The sequence below is a fragment of the Acomys russatus genome, chromosome 18 (genome assembly GCF_903995435.1).
Source record: "Acomys russatus chromosome 18, mAcoRus1.1, whole genome shotgun sequence".
NCBI classification, from domain to species: Eukaryota; Metazoa; Chordata; class Mammalia; order Rodentia; family Muridae; genus Acomys; species Acomys russatus.
In genome coordinates this window covers 42,762,523-42,787,739 of record NC_067154.1, presented here as the reverse complement: position 1 = coordinate 42,787,739, position 25,217 = coordinate 42,762,523, and the positions used below count along the sequence as shown (strand labels likewise).

General features: G+C 41.5%; 1 protein-coding gene across 8 annotated transcripts in view; it reads right to left on the bottom strand.

Moving 5' to 3' along the window:
* Positions 1–25,217, bottom strand: part of Lmo7 (LIM domain 7) — a 206,240-nt gene that overhangs the window by 74,302 nt on the left and 106,721 nt on the right. For 7 of the 8 annotated variants that reach the window (XM_051160925.1, XM_051160927.1, XM_051160920.1 and 4 more), the window contains exon 4: positions 22,107–22,213. In XM_051160925.1, coding sequence (XP_051016882.1) covers positions 22,107–22,213 — 107 coding nt within the window. Of the gene's footprint in view, positions 1–22,106; positions 22,214–22,737; positions 22,757–25,217 lie in introns of those variants that run through there. The other variant, XM_051160926.1, reaches the window with a different exon arrangement.

Genomic DNA, 25,217 nt, shown 5'->3' with positions numbered 1-25,217 from the left:
AGAAGGAAAAAAAAAAAAACTCTAACCAACCTACATACACTTCCAATTAAGCCTAGTAGTCCCTGATGCACATACTCTAGATCCTATTTTGCATGTGCTCCACGATGGTTGTATACTTACTGTCAAATAACTGTATGTAAAATATACACTACATCTGAATAATCCATACTACATCATCGTCACAAATATTTCCTTCTTGAGGAAGAGACTCCATTATAACTATTTGTTCCTCGTCCACAATTAAAATTTTGATAACTGGTAGAGTAAGGTGTTTGAGTAAGTAATGGAACCTCTCCCCGTTTATTATCAGTGCTTCCCATGGACTAAGCAAGCTCTTATGTTCTGCTTTGTTTTTGACTCGCCCTCTTACGCACTGACTATAAACAGCAACAAGTCCTCATCTCCATCCCAGCCCACTGCTGCCCCACCCCCACTCACACAAACACCATTTCCTTTCCTAATCACAGGAATAACTACATTCCCTTTCCTCTCACACTCCTCCTCAACACAAGCAAGCTCCAGATGGGAGAGCATCTCTTCTCCATTTCATGTTGTGTTGCACAAGGCAGGGACGACACCGTATATGCTTCTGCAGTGAGGAGGCTTACCATTTCACACACACAGAGAAAGGCAGTCATGTCAGGAGCCGCTGTCCAGACACTACAGCCTCAGCTCAGCTTCCCCTCTGAGACTCATTACCCATAACAGGAACAATGTCACTGTTCTCCCTAAGCTCATCAATGGCTTTGTCATCTCTTGCCAAGTGTCATAAGAACCCTTTCCCCACAGGGAACTTAAATAAATCTCTACCCATTCCACCAAAGTCCAACTTAACCAGTGAGTTTATGAGGCTTACTTACAGAGCACAGGTGGGGTAACCCCTAATGCTGCACTCACCTTATCTCACCCTGTCACTGATGGTGACCTCCCCCAACGCACTTAGCCTTTCACAGTCTGTATACTCAAGTGGCTCCTAAAACCATGAGGTGCGTGAAGAATTAGGACAGAGTTGTATACAAATGTCTGGAAAGTGCAGGAAAGAGAGCGGGAACGGAACTTCAAGTGAGGGTCCGACAGCCCTCCCCAGGCCTCCTTCTGTCTGAACAGCAACAATCAGCATGCCTGATCTCAAGGGGTCCCTTTCAAATGGTCACAGCCGTCCTAGCAAAGATGACAGCTCTCACTCTCAGGAATAGAGTTCTGTCTCACATAGGAAAAGCTTATCTGACCTAAACACTCACAGCATATGGGAACAGTGGAAAATGGAGACACTCACTCCTCATTTTCTTTTTTTACTCTCATCCGAAGCCAACCATGGCCAGCAGCAACATCTGTATTTATTTCAGTGAAACTCAACTCAAAACTATATATTGTTACTACACTTCCACCTAAAATTATCTTAACTAGATTAAGAATTTTATTAATTGAAGACAATATTTCCCATAGCAAATTATGTGTATACTTTCTAAATATATATAATACTTTGGAAAAGGGAATGAGAACTGTATCTTTCATAAAGATATTCTTAAATTTCCCAAATCTAACCTATCTCAGAAATAGAAATAAATGATGTGAAGCAATTAAGTAGCTGTCCAAGAAAAAAAAATACCATAATATTTTAATTTATTACTTTGTTTCTGGTAAGTCTTGTAAAGCAATTTTCTTTAAATACCAATATGATAAGTTAAATACATACCACCTTTAACTTTGCATGTGAGCAAGCATGAACCTTCTATTTCCTACTGCATTTTCATCTAACATTAGGAATTTCAGAATATTCAGAGAATATTCTCCTATGTACGCCACTGAAAATGACTAAATATGCTTGGTTTTAATACCATAACTGGCTTTCAGTGCAGGTTAATATAACCCTGCAGGTCAATCAACTTTCAAATTCAATATGAATTGAGTTAGATGCCTTTTACATTGACTTATGTTTTCTGTAATAAATTTTGACTTTCTCTATTCTTGTGGTTTGGGTTTAGGGGCTGTTGGCTTTGTTTGTTTTTTAGATGAGTCTTACGCATTAACAACTTGAGGTGCTGAGACTGCACCAACTTTCACCATATTTATGAATAACTTTTCAAACCAGGATAATGAATAAAATTACTTCCCCAGCCCTCTCACTCCATTTACCACATCTGTTTGTGATCCAATTCTACTAGTGCTTCCCAAGAGGGTTTTCTGGGTTTTACTTTATAGCCTCACTGCCATTATTCCTGCCTGCAATTTAGAACTTAAATTCTTACGTGGCTGCATCATCTACTCCCCAAGAATCTTCATCTTCAGCACCTTCAGCTGCTGAGGAGCCCCAGTTCCAGCATCAGAGCCAAAAGGCCCAAGACAAACAACTCCATTTCTTTCCACTTCAAATCCCCAGCACAGATGCTCGTCCATTCTAGCTCCTAAATAGCTCATGACTACCTATGTTCTTTCACAGATGCAGCACAATGTCTGCCTAGACGGCCTCCCCTGACCCCAAGGTCCTTTCTAAGCCAATCCTCTCAGGGATTAGAGGGTCTAGCAACATAATTTGATGAGTTGTCTGGGTAATTTTGATGCAGGCTAGAAAGATGAAAACACTGACAGCTGGGCTGACAACATGGCTCAGTGGCTAGCTAAAGCTGCTTGCTACAAAAGCTTGATATCTAAGAACCTGTGTAAAAATGGAAGGAGAAAACCAACTCCATGAAGTTCTCTATCTTCTGACCTCCGTCCACATGCCACAATGGGCTCACACTCACATACACACACACACACTACACACACACACACACACACACACACACATCATATACACACTTAATGATGATTATCGTAAAACAACGAAAGCTACCACCCTTGAAATACAGTGAAAGTTCCACCTAAACTCAAACGGCAGTTTCACCAAATTTGGCTACTTTTCCAAAACAGAAAATTAAACTGAAACATACCTCATCTAGCCTTACCCAATTCCAGTTTAAAAATAAACAAGAAAAAGCACAAAGAACCTCAAAGGTAGTGCAAAGCCTGGAGCTACTGCCAAGGATTTTCAAGTGTTGACTAAGAAATAAAAGAACACTCAGTAGGGTTCAGTGTGCTTAGGCATGCCTCAGAAAGCACTACACAGAGAGCTGGCTCTTGGGGTGCTCTGGACCAGCGATATGAAGGTCAAGGAAGGTCATTGAGTTGATTATTTAACACTCCATAATCAGCAGTACCCCCATGGTTTTAGGGGAGAACACCTAAGCAGAAAAAGAAGAAAAAGCCTGTCTTCAATCCCACAGAAATGCGTCAAGCAGCACTGAGGAAATTTCCACCATAAGACTTCCTAAACACCAGTGGATGCCAGCTTTAACAGTGCTGCTCAGAAGGATAAGACACTACAGTGACACACCATAATTTCCAATGCCTTGCATTCCTACGGTGCATCCCTGAAGACCAGTGAGAAGTACTAGACAGAGCTTCTACATCACCTAAACTTCATTTACAAGACTCTGGAGTAAGTGCCAGAATAATACCTCTAATGTGATGACAAATAAAATAAGCACAAACGCAAGGACGCTTTGCTGGAAATTCTGCATAATTACAATATCTACATGCTTTGCATAAACATTATTACTTATAAATAGAGTCAGAAGGCACACAACAGAAATAAAAACAAATATTTAAAAATTAATAAAGAAATGTACAGTAGCTGCACAGAGAATTAAAGCTCCATCATGGAAAGGTAGATATATGTCCTTTATATTAAAAATTCTGTATCTTTCCCTAAATGTAAGCAAGATGGAGAGATTTGAATACCTCCAAATATCTCCAAAGAAGAGAGAGGTGGAAGAGAGAAAGTCAACCTTAAGAAGTCATAAATTAAAATGTATTTAGGGGCTAGTGAGATAACTCAGAGGTTAGGAGCACATACTGCTTTGCTCAAGGACTCAAATTCAGTGGCCAGGACTCACATCAGGTGGCTAATGACACCCCATCCTGGAGGCCATGAGCACTAAATTCACATGCAGAAACCTACACAAGACACACATATACACACATAATTGAAAATAAAATAATTGTTTTTAAATTGTTTTCTAATTATAACCAATACTATGGTCACTGATAGCATAAAACTAATAAGTTATTCCTTAACAGTAATTCTAATCTATAATTTTTTTAAAGTAAGCTTTCAGGGTAGCTAGAATGATGGCTCAAAGACTAAAAGCACTAACTGCTCTTACAGAGGACCAGAGTTCAGTCCCTGGCACCAAAATGGTGGCTCACAACTATCTGCACCTCTAGTTCTAAGGGATCCAATACCATCTTCTCGCCTCTACAAGCACCAAGCATGCACACACACACACACACACACACACACACACACACACACACACACACACACAGTATAAACACACATGCAGACAAAAGCAATCATACACATAAAATAAAAATAAATAATGTGAGTAAACTTTTAAATAATATAATCCCAAATTTACCCTTAATCTTCCAACAGATCACAAGAAAGGAACAAAATTTCAGATTGTGAGATGATTTCGGAGTGGGCAGGAAGTTCTACAAATAGTATAATACTTATGCCACTATGGCAAGACACTCCTAAAGGTACAGTAGTGGCACTTATAACTTGATACTGGTCAACATCTGTCTAATTAGCCCACTCACCAGAAGGGAAATCATACCTAATACTCTTGTGCTGGCTTGAATGAAAATGGGCCCACAGGGTCATACATTTTAGTGTTTACTCACCAGAGATTGGATCTGTTTGAAAGGATTAGAGGCGTGGCCTTATTGGAGTCGGGGTGGCCTTCTTGGTTGAAGTGTGTCACTGGGGGGGGGGGGGGTTGGCTTTGAGGTGTCAAAAGCCCACACAAGGCCCAAGTTTGCTTTTTCTCTAAGCCTGCAGAACAGAATGTGGCTCTCAGCTACTGCTGCAGCACCTGCCTGCATGCCACATACTGCCCCCACGTAAGCAAGCTTCAGTTAAATGTTTTCTTTTATAAGAGTTGCTTTGGTTAGGGTATCTCTTCACAGCAACAGAACAGTGATGAAGACAACTGTAAACCTAGCCAACTCCCCAGGGCTAGTGAGGCCATGGATCTTAGAGAAAAACCAACCCCTGGCATGTGTCTAAACCACTGTAGTCCTATTTGCATCCTAAATATTTATCTTTACACCTACAAATAAGTGTAGCTGTCACTCTTCATCAGAGAAGCCTCTTTTTAGAGCAGACAGAAACCAATACAGAAAGCCACAAGTGGTAAAACGTAGAGACAGACTATGAGGTGCCTATTTCCAATGGATACATCTACAACACATGCCTGTACCTAAGGCTCAAGGAACCTCTCGGAAGAGGTTGAGGAAAGGTTGTAAGAGCCAGAGGATCAGGACATCTGCTACAAGGTTTTGTAATGTATGTATGTATCTATGTATGTATGTATGTATGTATGTATGTATGTATGTTTGTATGTATTACATACATGGTATATATAGTATATACTATATGTATGTATGCTATGTATACATATATGCACTATATTTGTGTGTATATGTATATATGCTATATACATACTATATATGGAATCTCAACATATGGTTTCCTAAAAAGATATGAAAAATGATCATTCCAGCTGGTATGCCAACATGGATTGGAGAACTCTCATGTGGTCCAAACCCTAGACGAAGGAGTTACAGGGACTTAAAAGCTCCAAAGACAGGGAGAATTATTCTTCCCCAGAAATGATCAAGCACTCAGCCCTAAAAACATGGACATATGAGCAACACAGAAGGCTGTGTGTGTGTGTGTGTGTGTGTGTGTGTGTGTGTGTGTGTGTGTTGTGACATTACTAATTAAAGACAAAAGATCATAAATTTGAGGGGGTTGGAAGGTTTGGAGGGAAAAACAGGAGGAGAAAATAATGTAAATACAGTACATGTATATATGAAACCTTTTAAAAATTTAATTTTAAAAATAGAACTTAAAGTTTGCCAAGGCAAGAGACAGAGCTCAGTAGAAGAGCTCTCACCTTGTATTCGCAGGACTCTGAACTCGGCCCCTGCAACAAAGGAAAGACCAGTGGGAATCCTACTGTAAGAAAAGCCTTGCTGCTTCTGTCATTTTCACCCCTCTTGAACTTATTTCAAAAGGAATTAACATGTAGACATAATTACTTACTTCTAACTTCTTAATAATACCCTTTCTATGTTTATTATCTAAAATTAGAGAGCACATCACCCACATGTAAACAAGTCTTTGAGGAAATAGTAAAAGCAGCCATCCCAAAATAATGAGCTAAGTGAGAATTGTTATGTTCTATTCTATAATTTTATCTTCTTTCTAATTTTATGCCATTAGAGACAGAACCCAGGACATCAAGCATCCTAAGCAAGTGTTCTACCATCCTATTTGATTACTAATTTTATTTTGGGGTAGATTTAGCATGAAGAAACGAAATCATTTCACTTTCACACTTTCACGTTCCATCCTAAGAAGATTGTTAAATACTGCTTTCGATAAAATGAATGAAAATGCTTACAATTTCTTAAAGTATCAAAATAGCCAAAGGTTAAGGAGAAAATGTGATTTTGTTTCTTGTGGTATAGATTTTTTTGGTACAGGATTTTTGTTAGCAAATAAGGAGAAAGAAAACTCTCCTGACAGTATTCAGATGTCCTTCACAGTCTTCTCTATGTGACAAGTGGACACTACAGGCTGGTCATCTGGTTTTGCCACCTTCCCTGACAAAGAGTGTGTCCAAGTTGAGTCCAATGGCTGCCTGTCTCCTTCCTCCACACTCTCCCCTAGAAACATTATCCCCTAGTGACAGCTCCTTCCTTTCCCTCAGAACTACTCCTCTCCAAGGAGAAAATTAAACCATCGTCTAAGTGATGTGCCCTCCCACAGTCCTCTTAAGAGCACCACATTGCCACCTACAAAGCCATTAGTTCCTCTTCCTAGAAAGCTGCCATGCAGGTTGTACATACTGCTGGAGTTCTGGGAAGAGAACAGAAGAAACTTTTATAAAACATATTAGTAAAACCCCTGGTTTCTTCTCAATGTTTGCGTCTTGTCTAACACTGAGGCTCTTTGCTCGTAGTAACTCATTTCATCTTCATAGTGGTCTCTCTGGAGCAGCGTCCAGTGTCGCCTTTGGTGTGTTTTATAAGAATAAGGATAGACAGGGGTTGTGTTAGTCATGGTTCTGTATAGGATCAAAACCTGTAGAATGAGTGTGTGTGTGTGTGTGTGTGTGTACACATACATTTGTGCACACACACTCACACACATATATATATATATATATACATATAATATATATGATTTATTAGAATGACTTACAGGCTATGGTCCAGCTAATCCAACAATGGATGGCTATGAACAGAAAGTCCAAGAATCCAGTCTTTGTTCAGTGCATGTCGCTGGATGTTTCCACAGGCCTTTAGTAGATGATGAATTCTGAAGAAGTGAGCTCTAATGCCAGTAAAAGAATGGACTTGCTAGCAAGGCAAGAACAAGCAGGCAAAGAGAAAAAAAAAACTTCCTTCCTTCATCTCCTTCTATAGGCTTCCAGGAGAATGTGTAGTCCAGATTAGAGGTGGGTTTTCCCAGCTCAAATAATCTGAGTTAAAGGTGTGTCTTCCTACCTCAAAGATCTAGATTAGAAGTAGATGTTCCCACCTCAAGTTAAGCAAAATATCTTCACAGGGGTGCCCTCCATTTTGGGGGTTCTAGTTAATTCCAAAGGTAGTCAAATTGAAATCCAAGAATGGCTATCACTGGCAGAAAGAAGCTCCTAGACTCCACATGTGATAATGGCTGAGCTGGACCCATGACTGGTATATGGCTTCCTCTGCCAGCTTTGTGAATGAGGCAGAACTCATGACCGGTATATGGCTTCCTTTGCTAGATACTTTGTGAGTGAGGCCAAGTGAAGCTGAATCCCAAATGGCTGTCCACTCCTCCCATCTGATTTGTAGCTTTCCCTAAGGCACGAGGAAATCTTAGATGTCACACAAACAGTTGGAGACATAATGCAAACTTCCCAAGGCTACAACATGCAGTAGCATTATAGTCTCTTAACTGCCTTTGTTATCCAATTAGATCCAGAAAGAAAGCAAGACATGCATTGTCCTCGGAAGGGTAATGTTCCTCTGGCCAATTGTTCCAGAGTAAAATAATTCCTATGATAGGATATTGGAACATTTCTAGAAAACATTCTGAGCAGTGAATTCCTATGTTTTGAAGGAAGGAGAGGGGTTGAGGCCAACTTACACTCACATTTCAACAGTACACCCCCAAAGATTGGCAAAGTAACTATACCCTTCTGTGCAGAGTGGCACACTTTTAATTCTAGGGTTTAGGAGCCAGAGACAAGCAGATCTCTGTGTTTGGGTCAGCTTGGTCTACAGAGTGAATTCTAGACCAACCATGGCTACATAGTGAGCTCCTGTCCCACTAAAGTGCGGGATAGTTATTCAAGACCTATGTACTATGAGTGTGAGGTACTAAGGTCATCCATTGTGGTCAACAGCATGGCCACCATTCATCAAGGGATGGATCCGACCACTAAGAGGCAGGTGGTAACACCTCAGGATCTTACATCTGGATCACAGTCATTATAACACAGTCACATTCTATTTCCAAAGTTAACACTGTATATACAAACTAGATGAATTTCATTATAAGTAAATCATGCCCCAATAAAACTGGAAAATTCAGACATGAGATGATGACTAAGAAGAGCCTCCTGGAAAAGAACACAGCCCAGAGATACAGCTTGGCTTTGAAGTTATAGGCTGCATTTGAACAAACAGGAAAGTACAGGCATAAAAAGAAAATATTACATGGAGGCCCTTGTCTAAGAGGAGTGAAGGAGTGTGTCTCCCCAACACCTTTCTTAAGCCTCACTTTAGTGTGTGGTCCATCCTTTCTACTGAGAGTCTGGTCGCCATTGCAGGGTCCTATTATAAATACAGTTTCAGGCCCCACCTCCCCCACCACGGCCTGCACTGTAACACCCTCCCATCCCACATATATACATTGAAGTCTGAGCAGAGCTTGCTCAAAGGACTGACCTCTAGGTACAGTTAGGGCCATAATTTCTTATCTGTAGCTACCAAAACATACAAATGCCTCCATATCTCCAGAACAATCACTCTACCCAACCAGCTTCTGGGAGCTCATCACACACACACACACACACGCACGCATGCGCACACACACACACACACACACACACACACACACACACACATTAACAGGCTAGTAAATTCCTTCATCCAGTCATCCTCATGCGAACACTTGGAGAAGCAGAATTTTATAACACAAAAGTGCCCCTGCGTGTGCAGTCAGTGTGAGAGCTTCCAGCTGCACCATTTACCAAGCATGTGGCCTTTAACACCTTATATTGTCCCCTCAGCAGTGTCCTATCTGTCCACTCAAGCAATCAATCAGGTCTGAGGTCACACACATCATAAAGCAAAATGTCACTATTTCCAGCCACCGCACCCGTGTGCAGGATTTTTCCTTCCCGCTTATATGTATTAATATACTATCTATGTTATATGTGTCAGTATAATATCCATAAAGCTCAGATAATTTTATTATCAAGTCCCACCCATCCAAGTAGTTATTTAAAGAACTATTGTTATTTTTATTTTCCTGCTAAATTCTTACCTCGGGCAACTATTAGCTTTGTGTGACTTTGGTAATTTAAAATATGACACTGACAAAAGGAAAAGTTCCATAAAGGTTTCTTCCTGTTAGTGGGTGTCATTCACAGAGAGCTTAGAAATAGTTTCTAGGGGCTTGGTGAGTAAACAGGAGCTCCCTGCAAGGAAGTCAGAACTTGACTCACTCCTTGGACTTTGCTCTTCTGAGTCACTGCCTGATCCCACCTCCACCCTACTCCCATCCCCCCACCTCACCCATACACCACCCTTCCCTCCCTTCACCCCGCTCCCCCATGCCACCTCTTGCAACCACAGAAGAGTTTCATATTACTGGAATTAGACTGTGCTATTTATTGTTACGCTTGATGCTCTGTGCTGACCACCTGTTTCAAACTCCAGTGGCTACAGGGATAGCGGGGCTTGGAGGCAGCATATTGTAGCAGTTTTTTTCTTCTTTAATCCAGTAAAATAGGTAATATAACTAACATCTTTTCCTTGGGATGTGGGCTTTAGAGTAGTTTCAATTTAGTAATCATTAAAGCTTTGTATAAAATTTCATAAAGTGACGACAAAAAATAATATATTGTTTTATATTTCCTTACTTAGAGACCACTTAGCCTGAAGCTAATAATAAAAGCAATTGCAAGTTGTTGTTTGGTTTTTTTTTTTTTTTTTTTTTTTCAAAACTAAGCAAAATAGAGTGCGAGAAACTGATAAACAGGGAACTGGCTAAATAGGAGGCATTTATTAGTATCTATTTTTAGACAAGTTCCATGCCAGTCTACGAAGGTCAAAGTGTGGCAGCACAAGCCCTAGCAATTTTGATTAGTAAAGATTTATAACCCTCACCTTTTAGCAGGTCTGCTCCATTATCATGACAAACATGATTGAAAAACCATAAATAGTTGCTCAAAATCCATAAGCCTATAAAGGCATTCATACACATCTATCAATAAAACTCAAATGCTCATTTCCCCCCCCCTTGAGTATATGTCACCCAGTTGTCATTTATCATTTGTACAACTAGATAATCATAAAGAGTGATGACCTTGGATTTGACAGCATATTTTAACACAGCCACTCGAAGTAAGTTCAAAACGGGAAGAGAATATAAATATAAAGATCAGAGCACACAGGTATTTGACAGGTATCAACAGTGGCAGCGTCAATCATGTACATAAATTCATATTTGGGCAAAGCTCGAGTGGCTAGAAACAGACGCTTGACAATGTTAGGCACACAGCACAAGACATAGAAGTCCAATTTCCAAAGCCAGTTAAGTCTGTTTAGGCAACAGGCCGAAAGGAGATGGCCCTTGACGGAAAAGCCTGCGCTTTGCTTATTTGCCCAAGGTCAGGGCGCTAAGGAAGTTTGCCATCTCTCTGCTTCATTTCACTTCAGGCATCCGAAGCCAAGGGGGAAGTGCCTGGCCGGACTGTTTCTAATTTAGAAGTAGGCAGTAAGACACCTGACAGAGTCTGATAACCTAAACTTCACTGGGCGATAGGAATGTTTCTGAGGCGCTCTGGACCCTCTGCCACCGTGGTTTCCTAATCTCGCTGCTACACCTCACTCCAATCCAGCGTTTCCTTAGAGTCAACAACTACGTGTCATCACAATGCTCCCTAACACCCCAAACCGAAACTTAAACTTTTCCTCTTCTTTGCTCAAGTTAAAAGCTAAGCTGGTTCTCTTTTCTACCCATACGTTAGGAGCCATCATGTGAAGAATGTTAAGCATTCATTGGAAGCTATTTAAAAGGTGCCAGAGAAAAGGCCCACAGGTGAGGAAGGCTCAGTGAGTACCCCCACCTACGCCTTAGTACCACAGCAGCACCCTGGCCCAGCAGCCCAGCAAAGCCACTGCTTCTGTCTACGCTGGAAAGAGTCACATCCAAACCCGACGACCTACAGCTTAAACCAATGGCGTCAAAGTCTTCACTAAAACAGATATGCCTCGCCACCATTTCCTGTTAGTCACACACACACACACACACACACACACACCCCAAACAAAAAAAAACAACGAGGAGGGGACATTGAATTTTATTTCTCAGCAATCTGGAATACCGCATGCTATGGCTGCCTACAGGAAACGATGATGTCACTCACACTGTCTGTGGCGGCTTCAGTGAGAATGGCCACCATAAGGTCGCCTATTTGAATGCTTGGTCACCAGAGAGTGGCACTATCTGAAAGGACTAGGAGGTGTGGTCATGTTGGAAGGAAGTGAGTCACTGGAGACTGGCTTTAAGGCTTACAGAAACCCAACCAGGTCCAGTGACTTCCTGTGGCCTGCAGATCTGGGTTTAGAACTCTCAGCTACTTCCCCCTTTGTGCTCCCCTCCAAGTGGATAATGTTCTAAACCTCTGAACCAGCAAGCCAGGCCCCAATTAAAGGCTTTCTTCTAATAACAGTTGCCATGGTCATGGCGTCTCCTTGCAGCAAGAGAGCAGTGACATAAGACACTGTCTCCTCCCAGACACAGACCACGCCTCCTTGGAAAAGTAAATTCACCAGCAGTATCCAAGGCTCTTCTCCTGTACTGTGCTATCTGATGGCATTTTAGAGGTAAAGACAATTTTTTAGCAATTTTCTCTCCAAGACGAAGCAAAAGAAGTCTAGCAGCAGGTCAGGCAAACTGCTTAACCACACTCATGGGACAGCAATCCTCACAGGAGAATTTCCACATCTCTGGGAACTGAGGCAGGCAGCTGCTGATACTGTTGCAATGAAGGGAACAGCAGGGAGTCTGATCCTTCACAATTTGTTTAGGGATGTGCCCCAAACGTCCTGAGCCCACAGAGAAAACTCCAGGTAAACTAACCACTTAAGCGGTGTTCACCCAAATAGCGCTTAATTCAAAGAGGGTGCTTCTCTCAGGCTCACTAAGTCCTACTTTCTTTCCTTTAAAGCTTAAGTAAAGAAAAAGCTACTCTGAGCTGTGTTAGTCAAAGTATGCTTTTAATCTGCGTTTTGGATGATAATATTATAAAAATCATACTGATCACATTTGAGAATATTAGCTCGTGCCACTTAGATTTAGATGGCAGGTTGACTTTTTTCTTCATACTGACAGTGTCTCCAGTAACACTGGCTCCATTTGCACGGGTTGCTGTGCATGTTCGCTCAGCAGTTTCTGAGGCAACAACATTAAATTTCTTGGAAGATAAAGCAATGACTGATACATCTTCCACCCAGTTTAGGAGAAGTTTGAAGATGAAGGAAAAAGCCTTCAGCCACCAATATCCCTCAGAATTTGGGCTCAGAATATCAGAAATTAAACTAGGAAATTTCCCCTGAGTGCTTACTCTAACGCTTAATCTAAACTCTTGAGAAGCAAACACACGACAGCCAATAAACAACAACTACGTCTCTTTTACTTAATATTTTTTCTTTAAAAAAATAAAAAAAACCTATCCACTATAATGCATTTTAAAACACATCAATAAAAAAAGCACACACACACTTCCTATCTTTTTTTTACTTTCTCACTGTATGTAAATAAAACTGGAAAGTGTTCACGCTTGTTCGCCTTTAACCCTATTACAACTTAAATTATTACGCATGTGAATAAACCACTTCCAATCATACAATCACGGCTTTTTAGCCCTTTGATGGGAGAGGTGGCATAACCCAGAGGGGCAATTAAGTCTGCTCTCAGTGGACAATGTGGCTTGCAAAGCACATTTGAGCTTAGTCAGGATCCTCCTGAATCCTTTCTTGTGACATCTCCTCCATCTAAATCACCTCTCTGTGACCAAAATGACACTTCACAAAAGTGCGAGAAAAAGAGGGCAACATTAAAATTAAGCCAATAAATAATGCAAAAGGGTGTGTTTGAATGTGCTATGAATGGCATCATCTGAATTGGTGCAGTATTTCTGGTTTGCTGTTTCTTAAAAATAGGCAAGTTAAGCTGTTTAGAGAAATCGAATTAAAATCTTGACATTTGCAAGAATCACAGTGAAAAAAAATGAATTTTTAGAAAGTTGACTAAAACAATCACTTGGTCCCACATGTAGCATGGCAGAAGCAGACAGCCGTCTTCTCACTCTAGCTTTCTTAAAAAAACTCATTGTATCAAGGTGATTGAACATAAACATTTCTGTGAAGGGGCTAGGGAGAATATTCACTGTTCTTGTAATGCATCAGAACCTGGTTCTCAGCACCCCTTCTGGCTTCCACAGAAACCCACACTCATGTGTACATACCTACACTGATACTCAGAATTAAAAATAGAATATTTTTAAACCCCATCTAGCCAAGCATCTATTCCCAGTCAAAAAAAAAAAAAAAAAAAAAAGTATGAGTCACAGATAGCTTAAATCCAGAAAGATAAAAACCTATAACTGATCATGACAATTTTAATAGCCGGAGGTGACTTTCTCCCTCTAAAGCACATGCATTTTCACAGAGTCAAAAAAGGCAGCTAGATTATGCAAATGCTCTCAACAACACATTAGCATTTATTTGGCACTTGCTAGATGCTGAGCACTAGACACTTTACCCAGCCCAATACTCTCAGGTGGTAGAGTGCTACCTTAGCTGTAGCTCCTTCTAGATTTCAGGCAAACAGCAATCACCTCTGTCACTTCCAGTGATCTAGTTACAGAGTTTAGCACACAGCATGATACAGAGCAAGCAAGGAATCACCATTTGTGATGATGTTAAGCTTACAGAAACAGATCCACCACAAGGAGGAGAAGGTACCTGGCTGAGGCCATTTGCCACCAGAAATGCAGAGAGCAAGAGTTAGCTCAAAGACGAGGAGGGGGCGCATACCTGTGATCCCAGCACTCAGGAAGATTGGGGGTGGGAGGCAGCTGGATCCCTGTGAGATCGAGGCCAGCCTGGTCTACAAAGTGAGTCCAGGACAGCCAAGGCTATACAGGAGAAACCCTGTCTCCAAACACAAAAACTAAAAACAACAAACAAACAAACAAGTTAGCTCAACTCAGAAGAGAGCAAAATCATGAAAGATGCTTTTGTCCACAGCATCCTCACTTGAGTTTTCTTGCTGGATCCCAGAGAAAACTGATAGAAACTCAACCCGAGGTTTCATGGAAACAGTTCCAGCGAACCATTAGGGAATGGCCAACTTTCTTAGTCTGCACAGTTTCCAAACGGCTTTTAATTATATCACAGTCAACATGGTTGGGAGGGGAGCACCCTGCTCTTAAATGCTGCATGCTGGTTGGCGGACCCAGAGAGGAAGTTTACCAATGTGCTACCAGCTTCAAGAGAAAGCTTTACTGTAGTTGTTGGTAAGATGTCTTATTAAAGTAACGTTAGTGGCTTATCATAAGCAATTACTTCCAAAACTATGCCTTGACCTTAAGTTTTACAGAAAATGTCACACCCTACCTAGGCACCCTATTTTCCACCCTGAAAATCTTAAATGTATCTTTTAGATTTCACAAGATAGAGAAGGGCACATAATCATAATATAAGCACATAGAAATGTTTCTAATACTTCATGTAAATACACACATGTAAATATGTAATTATATACACACCAGATGTAAACATGTATCATTTATACAAATATCAAACATTTTACCTCCACCAACTACTTTGAAAGACTCATCATAGTCCAAAGTCCCCACGTTGCTGTGGGTGAGTGATAAGCTCTTTTGGATGCTGTGCAGGTTTCAGAATATGTTGAAAGATGCCATATCATTATTCTGTGATGATAAGTCAAAGGCAATCGAAACCAGAAGTTCAATAACTGCTTTGCTGGGTCAGCTTTGAGTCTGATGATTGGAACAGAGGAAGACCAGACAATGGAAGAGTAAGCGCCTCCCCACCTTTGGGGTGTCATCTTGAAGTACCCCAGAAGTCACTAAAATTAAAATCCAATTTTCAGATCAACACTAGGTACCAGAAGATAAAAGGAATAATAAATGCTCCTTGTTTTTAAATAGTTCTGTGATTTGGGGAAAGTTTGCCTTAGGTGAATAAGAACTTAGAAAGCCCAAATGGAAAAATCTGTGCCCCTCCAGCTAGAAGAGTTCTTTTATTAAAAAGTCCAAATGATTGCATAGAACCCAGTGTGCTTATCTTGTCTCCCTTTGGGAGGTGTCAGGAGGAAAGGGCCTCAGGTAGCTCAGGCTATTCTTCTTCTCACCATGTAGTTCAGGCTATCTTTCTTCTCACTGTGTAGCTCAGGCTATCCCTCTCAGTGTGTAGCTGACGATGGTCTTGTGTTTCTGATCCTTCTATCTCCACTTTCCTCATATTGGGATTGCAGCCATACACTGGCACATCTCCTGTCTTCACCTTTCTGGGATTGTAGGCACACATCACCATGCCCAGCTGATGGGGATGTGAAACTAGAATTTAGTGCATGCGAAATGCGCGCTCTACCCACTGGCTCGCATCCCCAACCACCTGGGGGTTTATCTTGACACACTATACTCCAGTCATGAACTCTTAGGACTGTCTGTCAAACTGTCAAGCATCCTATTTGTGGGTTGTAGGTACCTGTCGGCAAATTCTGTATCAATGTTTCAATGTGATAAACAAGTTAATTCCCTCTCTAAAACAAAATCTCCTCCTCCTCAATGAAGTGTCTTTTTTACCCTGAGATAAGTTCAGGCATACATACTTTTGCCCTCACACAGATGGTCAGTTGAAACGGGCCAGAACTTAGCAAGAAACAAAGCACAGATTAGAAACTCAGAAAAACAACACTTGATGCTGGTAGCTGCCACCAGCTGGGAGGAGCTAGAGAGATGGCTCGGCACTTGTTGTTTTTGCAGATAACCTGGACTCAGCTGCCAGCACTCACATGATAAATTCACAGGCACCTATAATTCCAGTTTCAGGGGATCCTGTACCCCCTTCTGAACTCTATGGACACCAGCAACGTGATTCACAGATATACACGCAAGGAAAACATTCATTCACATAAAGTAAATCTAAAAGAAATGAATAAATAAATAAGCAGCTGGGGAGACTTACAGATGTGCCTGGGCATGTTAATTTTTAAAGCAGGAGTCATTGAGCACAGGTGACCCTGCAGACAATGATTTAAAAGACAGATGAACATCTTTAGAAAAGTACCCGTCTCCTTGGGCTTTGTTATGAAGCAAATGCTATCTGATGGGGAAGCAATGAACTGTCAAACTCCCATGCGCTGACTTATGTCAGCTGCTAATGAGATCAGCCTTGGAGTAAGACTGAGGGAAGCATGGATACAGGTGAGGTTGCCTGGGAAGATAAAGACCCTGGCCAGACCAGCATGTGAAGCCAAGGCCAGCAGGCCAAGCACAGTCAGGCCCAATGGCATTTTTTATTTTTATTTTTATTTTTATTTTATATTATTAGATTTTAAGTGGAGAAAGCAAAGGAAGAACCAACACCCAGAAGATTTTGATTCTGAGAAATAGATTAAGAACTAGAAATGGCAAAAAAACAAAACAGCAAAAAATGGAGATAAATAAAAGCTCCATTCTGCTCAGACTGAACATCAGACCTGCCTCATATTCCCCAATTGTTTACAGAGGCAAGCTCTCTTAGGAGCTCCAACTTTGCACGTGAAGAACTTCACCTGAAGAACAGGGCCTCAGACATCTCAGAGGAGTTACTGTCCCCCACCAGGTAAGTTGCTGCCCCTCCCCCACGAGCATGGTGCAAGGAGATGCAGCTGTACACAGCACAGTGTGCGTCCTCTCTGCAGTCTCTTCTGAGAGCTGATCTGAAGGGGACCACTTAAAATAGCAGCACACAGTGACAGGTGGAAGTCACCACGCTCAAGTGACAGATCCAAGTGTGGGTACTACTAAGCTAGCTTTAAATAAATAAAGATGAAGATGGTGAAATACTCACTTAAAAGATAAACTTGCAAAAAAAAAAAAAATCTAGGACCAGGCTTAAATTTTAAAAATTGGTGGGGGCTGGGGAGGTGGTCTCATGATTGAGAGCACCCAGCACTCATGTGAGGGGGCTCACAAGCAGCTGTCTGTAACTCCAGATTCCGGGGATCCAACGCCCTCTTCTAACCCAAGAGAGCACCCACACATATGGCAAATAGTCACAGGGACACTTACACACACATACACTTACAAAAACATAATAAGATTCACAATACAGAAAGTACTCAAATTATTTTTACCTACCTGAAAAAAAAACTACAAACACACACACACACACACACACACACACACACACACACACACACACACACATTGGGGCTCCATTTGACAGACTGTTTGCCCAGAGTGCCGTCTGGGCATGTGAATGACTTCACAGTGCTGTGACAGAAGTCAAGCTGGCTTCTGAAGCCACAGAGACTTGAACCTCTGAAATGTCATTTTGGGATTTCCATAATTTTCATGATGGAATGATATTAACACTAGTGTCACTTCTAATCACTGTTCCTTTGGCAACTAGCAGGTGTTTAAGACCAGCGGGGGGGGGGGGGGGGGGAGGAGGCAGAAATCTTGATTTCTGTTCCTTTAAGGTAATACATAAGAAGAAAAACCCAGAAAGCAGCACTGTTTAAGGTTACATTTTATACTTAAAAGTTTTCCTAACCTAAATAAATGCAGCAGTAAGCCCATACCAGAAAATAATTTCTTTTCACTGCTGAAATACTGTGTTGAAAAGCACTGCCAGTCTGTAATTATGTTATGAACAGAATGCATCTGAAGAAGTGTTAAAATCTCAGCTGGAATGCTGAGGGGGAGAGAACAAACATGCTTACAGTCTGTTCAAATCTACAACGTAAAATGCTTGATAGGGATTGTTTTGAGGAGCTGGGGAGACGGCTCACTGGCAGGCAAAGCACCTTCCTGGGCAAAGTGTGAGGACATAGAAGCCAGGCACAGGGCGGCAAATCTATAACTCCAGCACTGAGGGTAGAGGCAGGCAACTGCTGGGACCTCGCTGGCCATCCAGATTTGCCTACTTAGCAACTTTCAGGACAGAAAGAGACCCTGTCTCAACAACTCAAGTGGAAACTGATAGAAGATAGCAACACCAACCTCTGGGCGCCACATGTGCAGGCCCACACATACACACATACACACACACACACACACACACACACACACACACACACACACACAGAAAAAGAAACTGTTTTAAAGCAATGTTTTTAAAGTAAGTTTTAGTTTCTAAATCAAAAGTTATTAAACATACAAAGGTAAAACCTTTAATGTTGAGCCTGACCTTGCCACCAACTCCAAGTCCTGTGAGACAGGATCTAGGGCTTCTCCACTAAGTTAGTTTCTACAATAGTCAGTCACTCTGTACCTCTCTCTCTGACCAGATACCATCACAGAGGCCATAACACTCACTGTGGGATGCCCCCAGTGTGCTGTGGCATGCCTCTGTAGTCACTGGGGAGGGGGTGCCTTGTCACTCATTCCCCGTGGATTATGTGTGGTCAATTCAGTGTGGATATTCAGTAAAATGGTTATAATCATGCAAGGTAAGTTTCATGGCCACACATCGGGTTAACTCTCCGTCTGCCATTCATGGAGACCAAACCCTAAGTTTATTTAGTAACCCATTGGGATGAAAAAATAAATATAAATGGATCCTATTGACTCATGAATAAGACCCAATACCAAAATGCATAGAATCAATCAAATGTACTTGAAAAACTTCAAACTACTACTTTCAGCAAAGCAAAATACCTCAGGAAACTAGACCCTATCTGAGTATATACAAATACAGAAGCATAGGAGTATTCTCGGTCTTTTTTATTGGTGGAAATTCATTGCAAATTAAATTTTAAGTCACAAACTACTAAAACAATGTACTAGGACCAGGATTCCTATAATCACTCACGCTGACAGCTTATTAACTGCTTCTCTTCTCACTCAGTGTACCCATACATGTCTCCCCCGCCCCCCACCGACAAAAACACCTTCTGTTCCCCAACACGGCGTGTATTAACTACTGCTGTTTTCTCTTGGTACACCATGGCTGCCTTGCATGTGCAACAAGGCCAGCATGGGTCTATGTGCTCTGAGATAGGCACACTTAAAATAATCAAATAGCTTACTACATCTTTGCCAAATTGAATGTTTATAGATGAATAAAACTATCTTGGAGGACTGTATGCATTCACTCTCTCAGACAAATCACAATGAGCCTACCATTGAGATAAGCACACGAAGACAGAAATGTAGTTATTAGATGACAGCGTGAAGTGACATCATAGCAGTGTCACAGTCTGTCCAGTCAGAGTCACATTGCCCCGTGGCTATTTTGCTGGCAAAGAGGGACTTCTATGTCTACATTGGAATTTCTGAAACCTAGTATTATTCTCACCTAGAATAGGAAAATCCTCCTTTGTAGAATCTGTCCTATGGGCTTTAGGGTACGTAGTGTCACCCTGACCCACTTGGTAGGCACCCCACACCAACCATGACAATGAAAAAAAATATCTCCATACATTGCCAAATGTCCGCAGGGAGAAAAAAATAAATAAACAAACCCGCCTCCCACAAGAGAATGCTAACTAAGTCCTTTAATCTACAATAATAGAACAAGAGTTGACCTACAGGAGTCTGCATATTACATAACGACCTAAGCTAAAACTAACAACCACACTTCTCTCTACTAAATAATTATTTGCCTTCCTTTAAACCTGTTTCTTTTTAATGAAAAGTGCTTCCTCAAAACACAAGGGAAGTCATTTGCCAATGATCTTCCATCTTCTCTGAGAGGCACAGAGCCTTTCTCCACAGTAGACCCAGAGCTCACCCTTTATGGTCCAGCAAGATGCAAGTATAAAAAAAAAAAGATGCAAGTATCAAAAGTTCTCAAGCCGACTGAGAGCCTCTTCCTCAGACTCACTGTTCACCGTGACTGAGGCACACCTTGCTGTGACAGGCTTGTGGTTTCTACTCAAACAAGTTGTTCTGCCGGCTTCGCGCAATCCCAGTTTCACTTTGTCAGTAATTTAATTTCACTGAAGGCTAAGCTCAGAACCTGATTTCTTGTCAACATCGTAGACCCAACCACTCCTGAAAGCGGCCCCAGGCAAGCCCTATATGCAACACCCTTGAAATTAGGGGCCAACAAACATGTTTCACCTAGTCCATAAGCCTCCACAAGTATAGGCTGCTAAGGTTCAAAGCAATGATTGCAGAGGGTAACGCTCAGCCTTAATACACATCACCAGGTTAAGGCAAAGACTATTCTAAGGGCTAAAGTTTCTTTGCCCAGATGAGTCTTAGGCAAGGACATGCTGAGTAGGAAAAACACTAAACAAGTGTACTTAGCTTTTCATTTTTAATGGAAGTTAAAAGGATTTTCATATGGCAGAAGTATTTTCAGCAACAAAACTTCAGGTTTAAACTTATCAAAAATGTAAATTTATCAGAAACATGGGCAGACTCCTCTTCCAGGCACATATCACTGTGTGGAGTTGGGAAAACAGATCACCAAAAGTGGGATGTGCTGTTCACTTGAAATACTTACTGTTAGATTTTAAAGTGACTAGTGCTGCCTGAGACTTCTAGGTTAGACTGTTAGGAGACAGTAAAGACTATCAAAAATATTTGTTCCTTTATTTTTCCTCATGAAACAATGACCCTGTTTAATATCTGCTAGTTGGTTTTAAAAATGACTGAAGCCACACTGTGGGGACGTTAAGTCCACAAAGCTTTATCTAATGCACAGACAGGGTTTTCCATTTTCATTACTCCAAGTAGAACAAAGCACGTCTCCTCACTTGGAACCATGTTAATTAGGTTCAAGAGCCCAAATAAGGAGGTAAGCATTATTTCAAAATTATATATAACTTCCATGTCACATATACCTGGCAACACAATTTTATTTCTGATTTCCTGGGTACAGATTACATTTTAGAAAGAGAACACTCACGGCAGCTCAAGAGCATTTTCCTGAAGCCATGCGCTCACACATGAACAGTGCTGCCCACCTAAACTCCAACAGACAAGGTTGTTGGTCCTAGGCAGATGGTCCCTCCAGATAGAAACACAGTGGCTTTTGCCAGTTGTCCCCTACCATTTTCTACTTCCAACTACCTAAAAGCTACTTTAAACTGATTACTTTCACCTTTAAATTTATAGTAAAAGCCTCTAAGTTCACCTCATAGCTATATCGAATATCCTCACCATTAACAAGCAAACACTACCATGCTGGACAACATTAAAACATAAGCCACCACTCTGGTCACTATAGAGATTTACAACAAAACCGTGACAAGGCATCAGTTACAGATGGCTTCACATTCTCAGTCCCCAAGCCATTTTTTTTTTTTTTTTTTTTTTTTTTTTTTTTTTTTTACAGAGTCTATTTTGGAATGAGACGTAAGACACAGAAAGGGAAGCTCGTTCCGAAATCACAGCCATTATTTTCACTTAAGCTATAAGCCTTCAGGTTAAAAGTACATACCTATTTATTACATTTCTATACGGCATTTTTATTATACATGTAAAAAAAAAAATACACCAGTGAAAACTTACTTGACAGTAACTCGATTTGATAAATCCTGTAGATCCCCGGGATGAAAAAGCTGGGCTTCTTTCAATCCAATCTGTTCACAAGCTTTCAAAAAAACGTTTATATTATCCTGTGAAGAGAATTGGAAAGTGACTGCTTAGCTGAGCTTGCTCTCAGGCAAAGGTTACCAATTTTTATGATACAACTTCCCCGCTTCAAAGTCCAATTATAGTCAGCAAAAGAGGCGGTGGCAAGAACAACGCATAAGTGTATTTTAAAGCAGAAGGGAAGGGGAAAAAAAAAAAAAAAAAAGTCCGTGGGCACGTAGAGCCTTTCAGTCGTCCAGAGCGTAAAAGGTGGTGGCTGTCGTATGCTCTGCATACACTGTTTCTGTGATCTTTGTGACTGGCACGTTAAACATTACCTGTTATAGGACAAGCGCCCAGCCAGTGAGCAGTCATCTACATTTGATGTCAGCTCCGCTCTGCAAACAAACGCCCTCTTCCCAGCTTCGCACGACAAGCTTCACCTCTTTAAAAATAACTCCGGCTACTGACATTCACCCACCCAGAAACTGTTGGCAGGGGAGAAATAAGAGGAGGAACATTCTGTTTCTATGATTACAAATTACAGAACGGCTGTGGAATACCACACCTGGAATCTGGATTTGGTTGCTGATCCCTCTCGTGACAGGCACAGAGACCATGCTATGGAACCAAGGAGAAGCCTGGCGCCTATTGGCTCAGCTGTACAATCGGGGCGTGGCATATTACTCATTTTCCTGCACCTGTCTGAAGAGCTGCCTCCAAAAACCTGAAAACCTATCCCCCACCTCCAATCCTGACCTCCTATCTAATTTCAAAACCCCAATCCTCCCTTCGCAAACCTATGCTTGCCATTGTGTTAAGCTGTTTCAAGAGACCACGATGCATTCTATTTTCAGTGTGCTGCGTTGCAACCACACACACGGTTACCAGGATTAGCTTTGGCATCACCCCTCAGAGCTCTCTTGAAAAAGCAAAGTGTTTTATGTGGCTGAGTTCCTGGTTGACTCCACGTGGACTCTTTTGCTTTGCTGGGGTTGTGGGTAGGGGAATGTCTTGCTTGCATGCTAGCACACGCTTGTCCACTTAGGTTGGCTGGCAACACCGCCTCTGCGGTGTGGGCCTCCCTGGAGGCACGCCCCACCTCCCCTCCCGCGCAAGCTGAGGTCCCGTCCGCAGACCAGACGACTTGGAGGAGGCAGTACCTTCTATGCACAGGCAGCAAAGCCAGGAAGGCACACAAGCAAAGAGGGACTACCAGAAAGAACAGAGTAGAAGAGACCAACTTGGGAGCTTAGCTTCCTCCCAGTGAAAGGGGACTTGAGGGAAACGCAAGAGAAAGCGTGACCAGAGAAAAGCAATACAGACTGCCACAGGAGCCAAGGACACGGGAAACGGAAAGTCAGCAAGGACAACAGCTACTGGTGGGAGTGGGAGGTCGTTCCAGGACGCTCTCAGCAAAAGACATGTGAAGTGCCCAGCTAGGAACGGAAGCGCTGGGATCATTTTAAGTAAGGTGGCCCCAAAGATGACAGAATTTTCTAAGCAAAAAGCTCATCAGCCTAAGCAGGATCATTTAATTTTAAATTGACTTTATGTACAAGAGGTGTACAACAAAGTAGACAGAGACTGAGGAAGACACGCAAAACTGACCCCTGACCTGAAGTGTAATTTATTGGTAAAATTCCAATAGAAACACAATGGTAGTCTCACTGCTAAGTTTACCATTTCTAAATACTATATTGCCTGTAATTGTTTGAAAAAAACAAATTAACAATTTTAATGCCCACTCTCAGAAGAACAGACAACAAAAATGTTTCACTGGGCCAATATCCCATAGATGACAGGAAGCAAATCTGATATTAAAAGGGAAAATTAACTATTAAACATTTTCATATCTGTCTAATGTGGCTCTGAATGCGTAAAGTTATATGAAGTTATCAGGTGATAACACAGCATAGTGAAAGAATGCTTGCCTAGTAAGCACACAGCCTCAAGCAATAAACAAACAAATAAATAAAACAAAATCAAATGTAGACTAATCTTAAGAAAGTAAGAGTAAGTTGGGCTTGGTGGGGCATGATGCCTGTAATCCCAGCACTCTAGAGGCAGAGGCAAGTGGCTCACTGTGAACAAGGCTACAAAGCAAGTCCAGAGCTACACAGAGAAAAACTGTCTTGGAAAAAAAAAATAAACAAAAAATAAAATAAAATAAAAAGTGAGAGCGTAAACAACCCACATATTTTACAAAAACATCGTAGCACTCACCTGGTGAACAAAATGTACAAGTTGATAAGGGAAAAGCCACACATTCCACAAAGCCCATCTAAGTATTTAGAGAGAAGCCACTTCACATGGAAAGTGACCGTACTCCATCGGGAACAAAGTTCGAGGAAAAACACAAGTGATGTGATGACATCTTAGTCTTGAGCACAGCCTTTTTTTATCAGTCACAAAGCAAGACGTTGTTTTAACAGCTGAGTGGTCCTCAGTTCTAAAGCAGAGAAGCGTCCTATATAAACTCACACATGTACTAATGCATTGGGAATAGGTTCCACTCCAGTCAGAATCGCAGCCTCCATCTCGTGTACCCTGGACGGAAGCCCACTGGGAATTTATTTCCTGCGATTTCAAAGGATCCAAACAGAACCCTGCCTCGGGGGATATACGAAATTACAAAATAAAATTTTCATGTCTGTTCCAGCATCAAGCAGCCACACCCAGCTCATCATAATAAAAAGAAATCATTTAGTCCTGACTGGGTGGAAACATTTCCACTTGAAACTACAAAAAAATAAAAAAATAAAGTAAACTAACAACAACAGAAAAGCTCAAATGAGAATCAGCCTCATCTAATTGGTCTGGGAGCCAGGACTAGTTTTAGAATAATTAGTTATGCTTTCTGGGCCCATTTCCTTATCCATGCAGTGAGGGGCATTCAGATCTGCAGCCCACTACAAAGGGCAAGCAGTTCTCTCTGCAAGAAGAGGGGTGCCCAAACCCCAAATCCATCACACAAATATTCTGCAGCCCAATCTTCATAAAAGACTTCCTGTCAAAAATAGCATGCTTTAAACATACATGATCCCT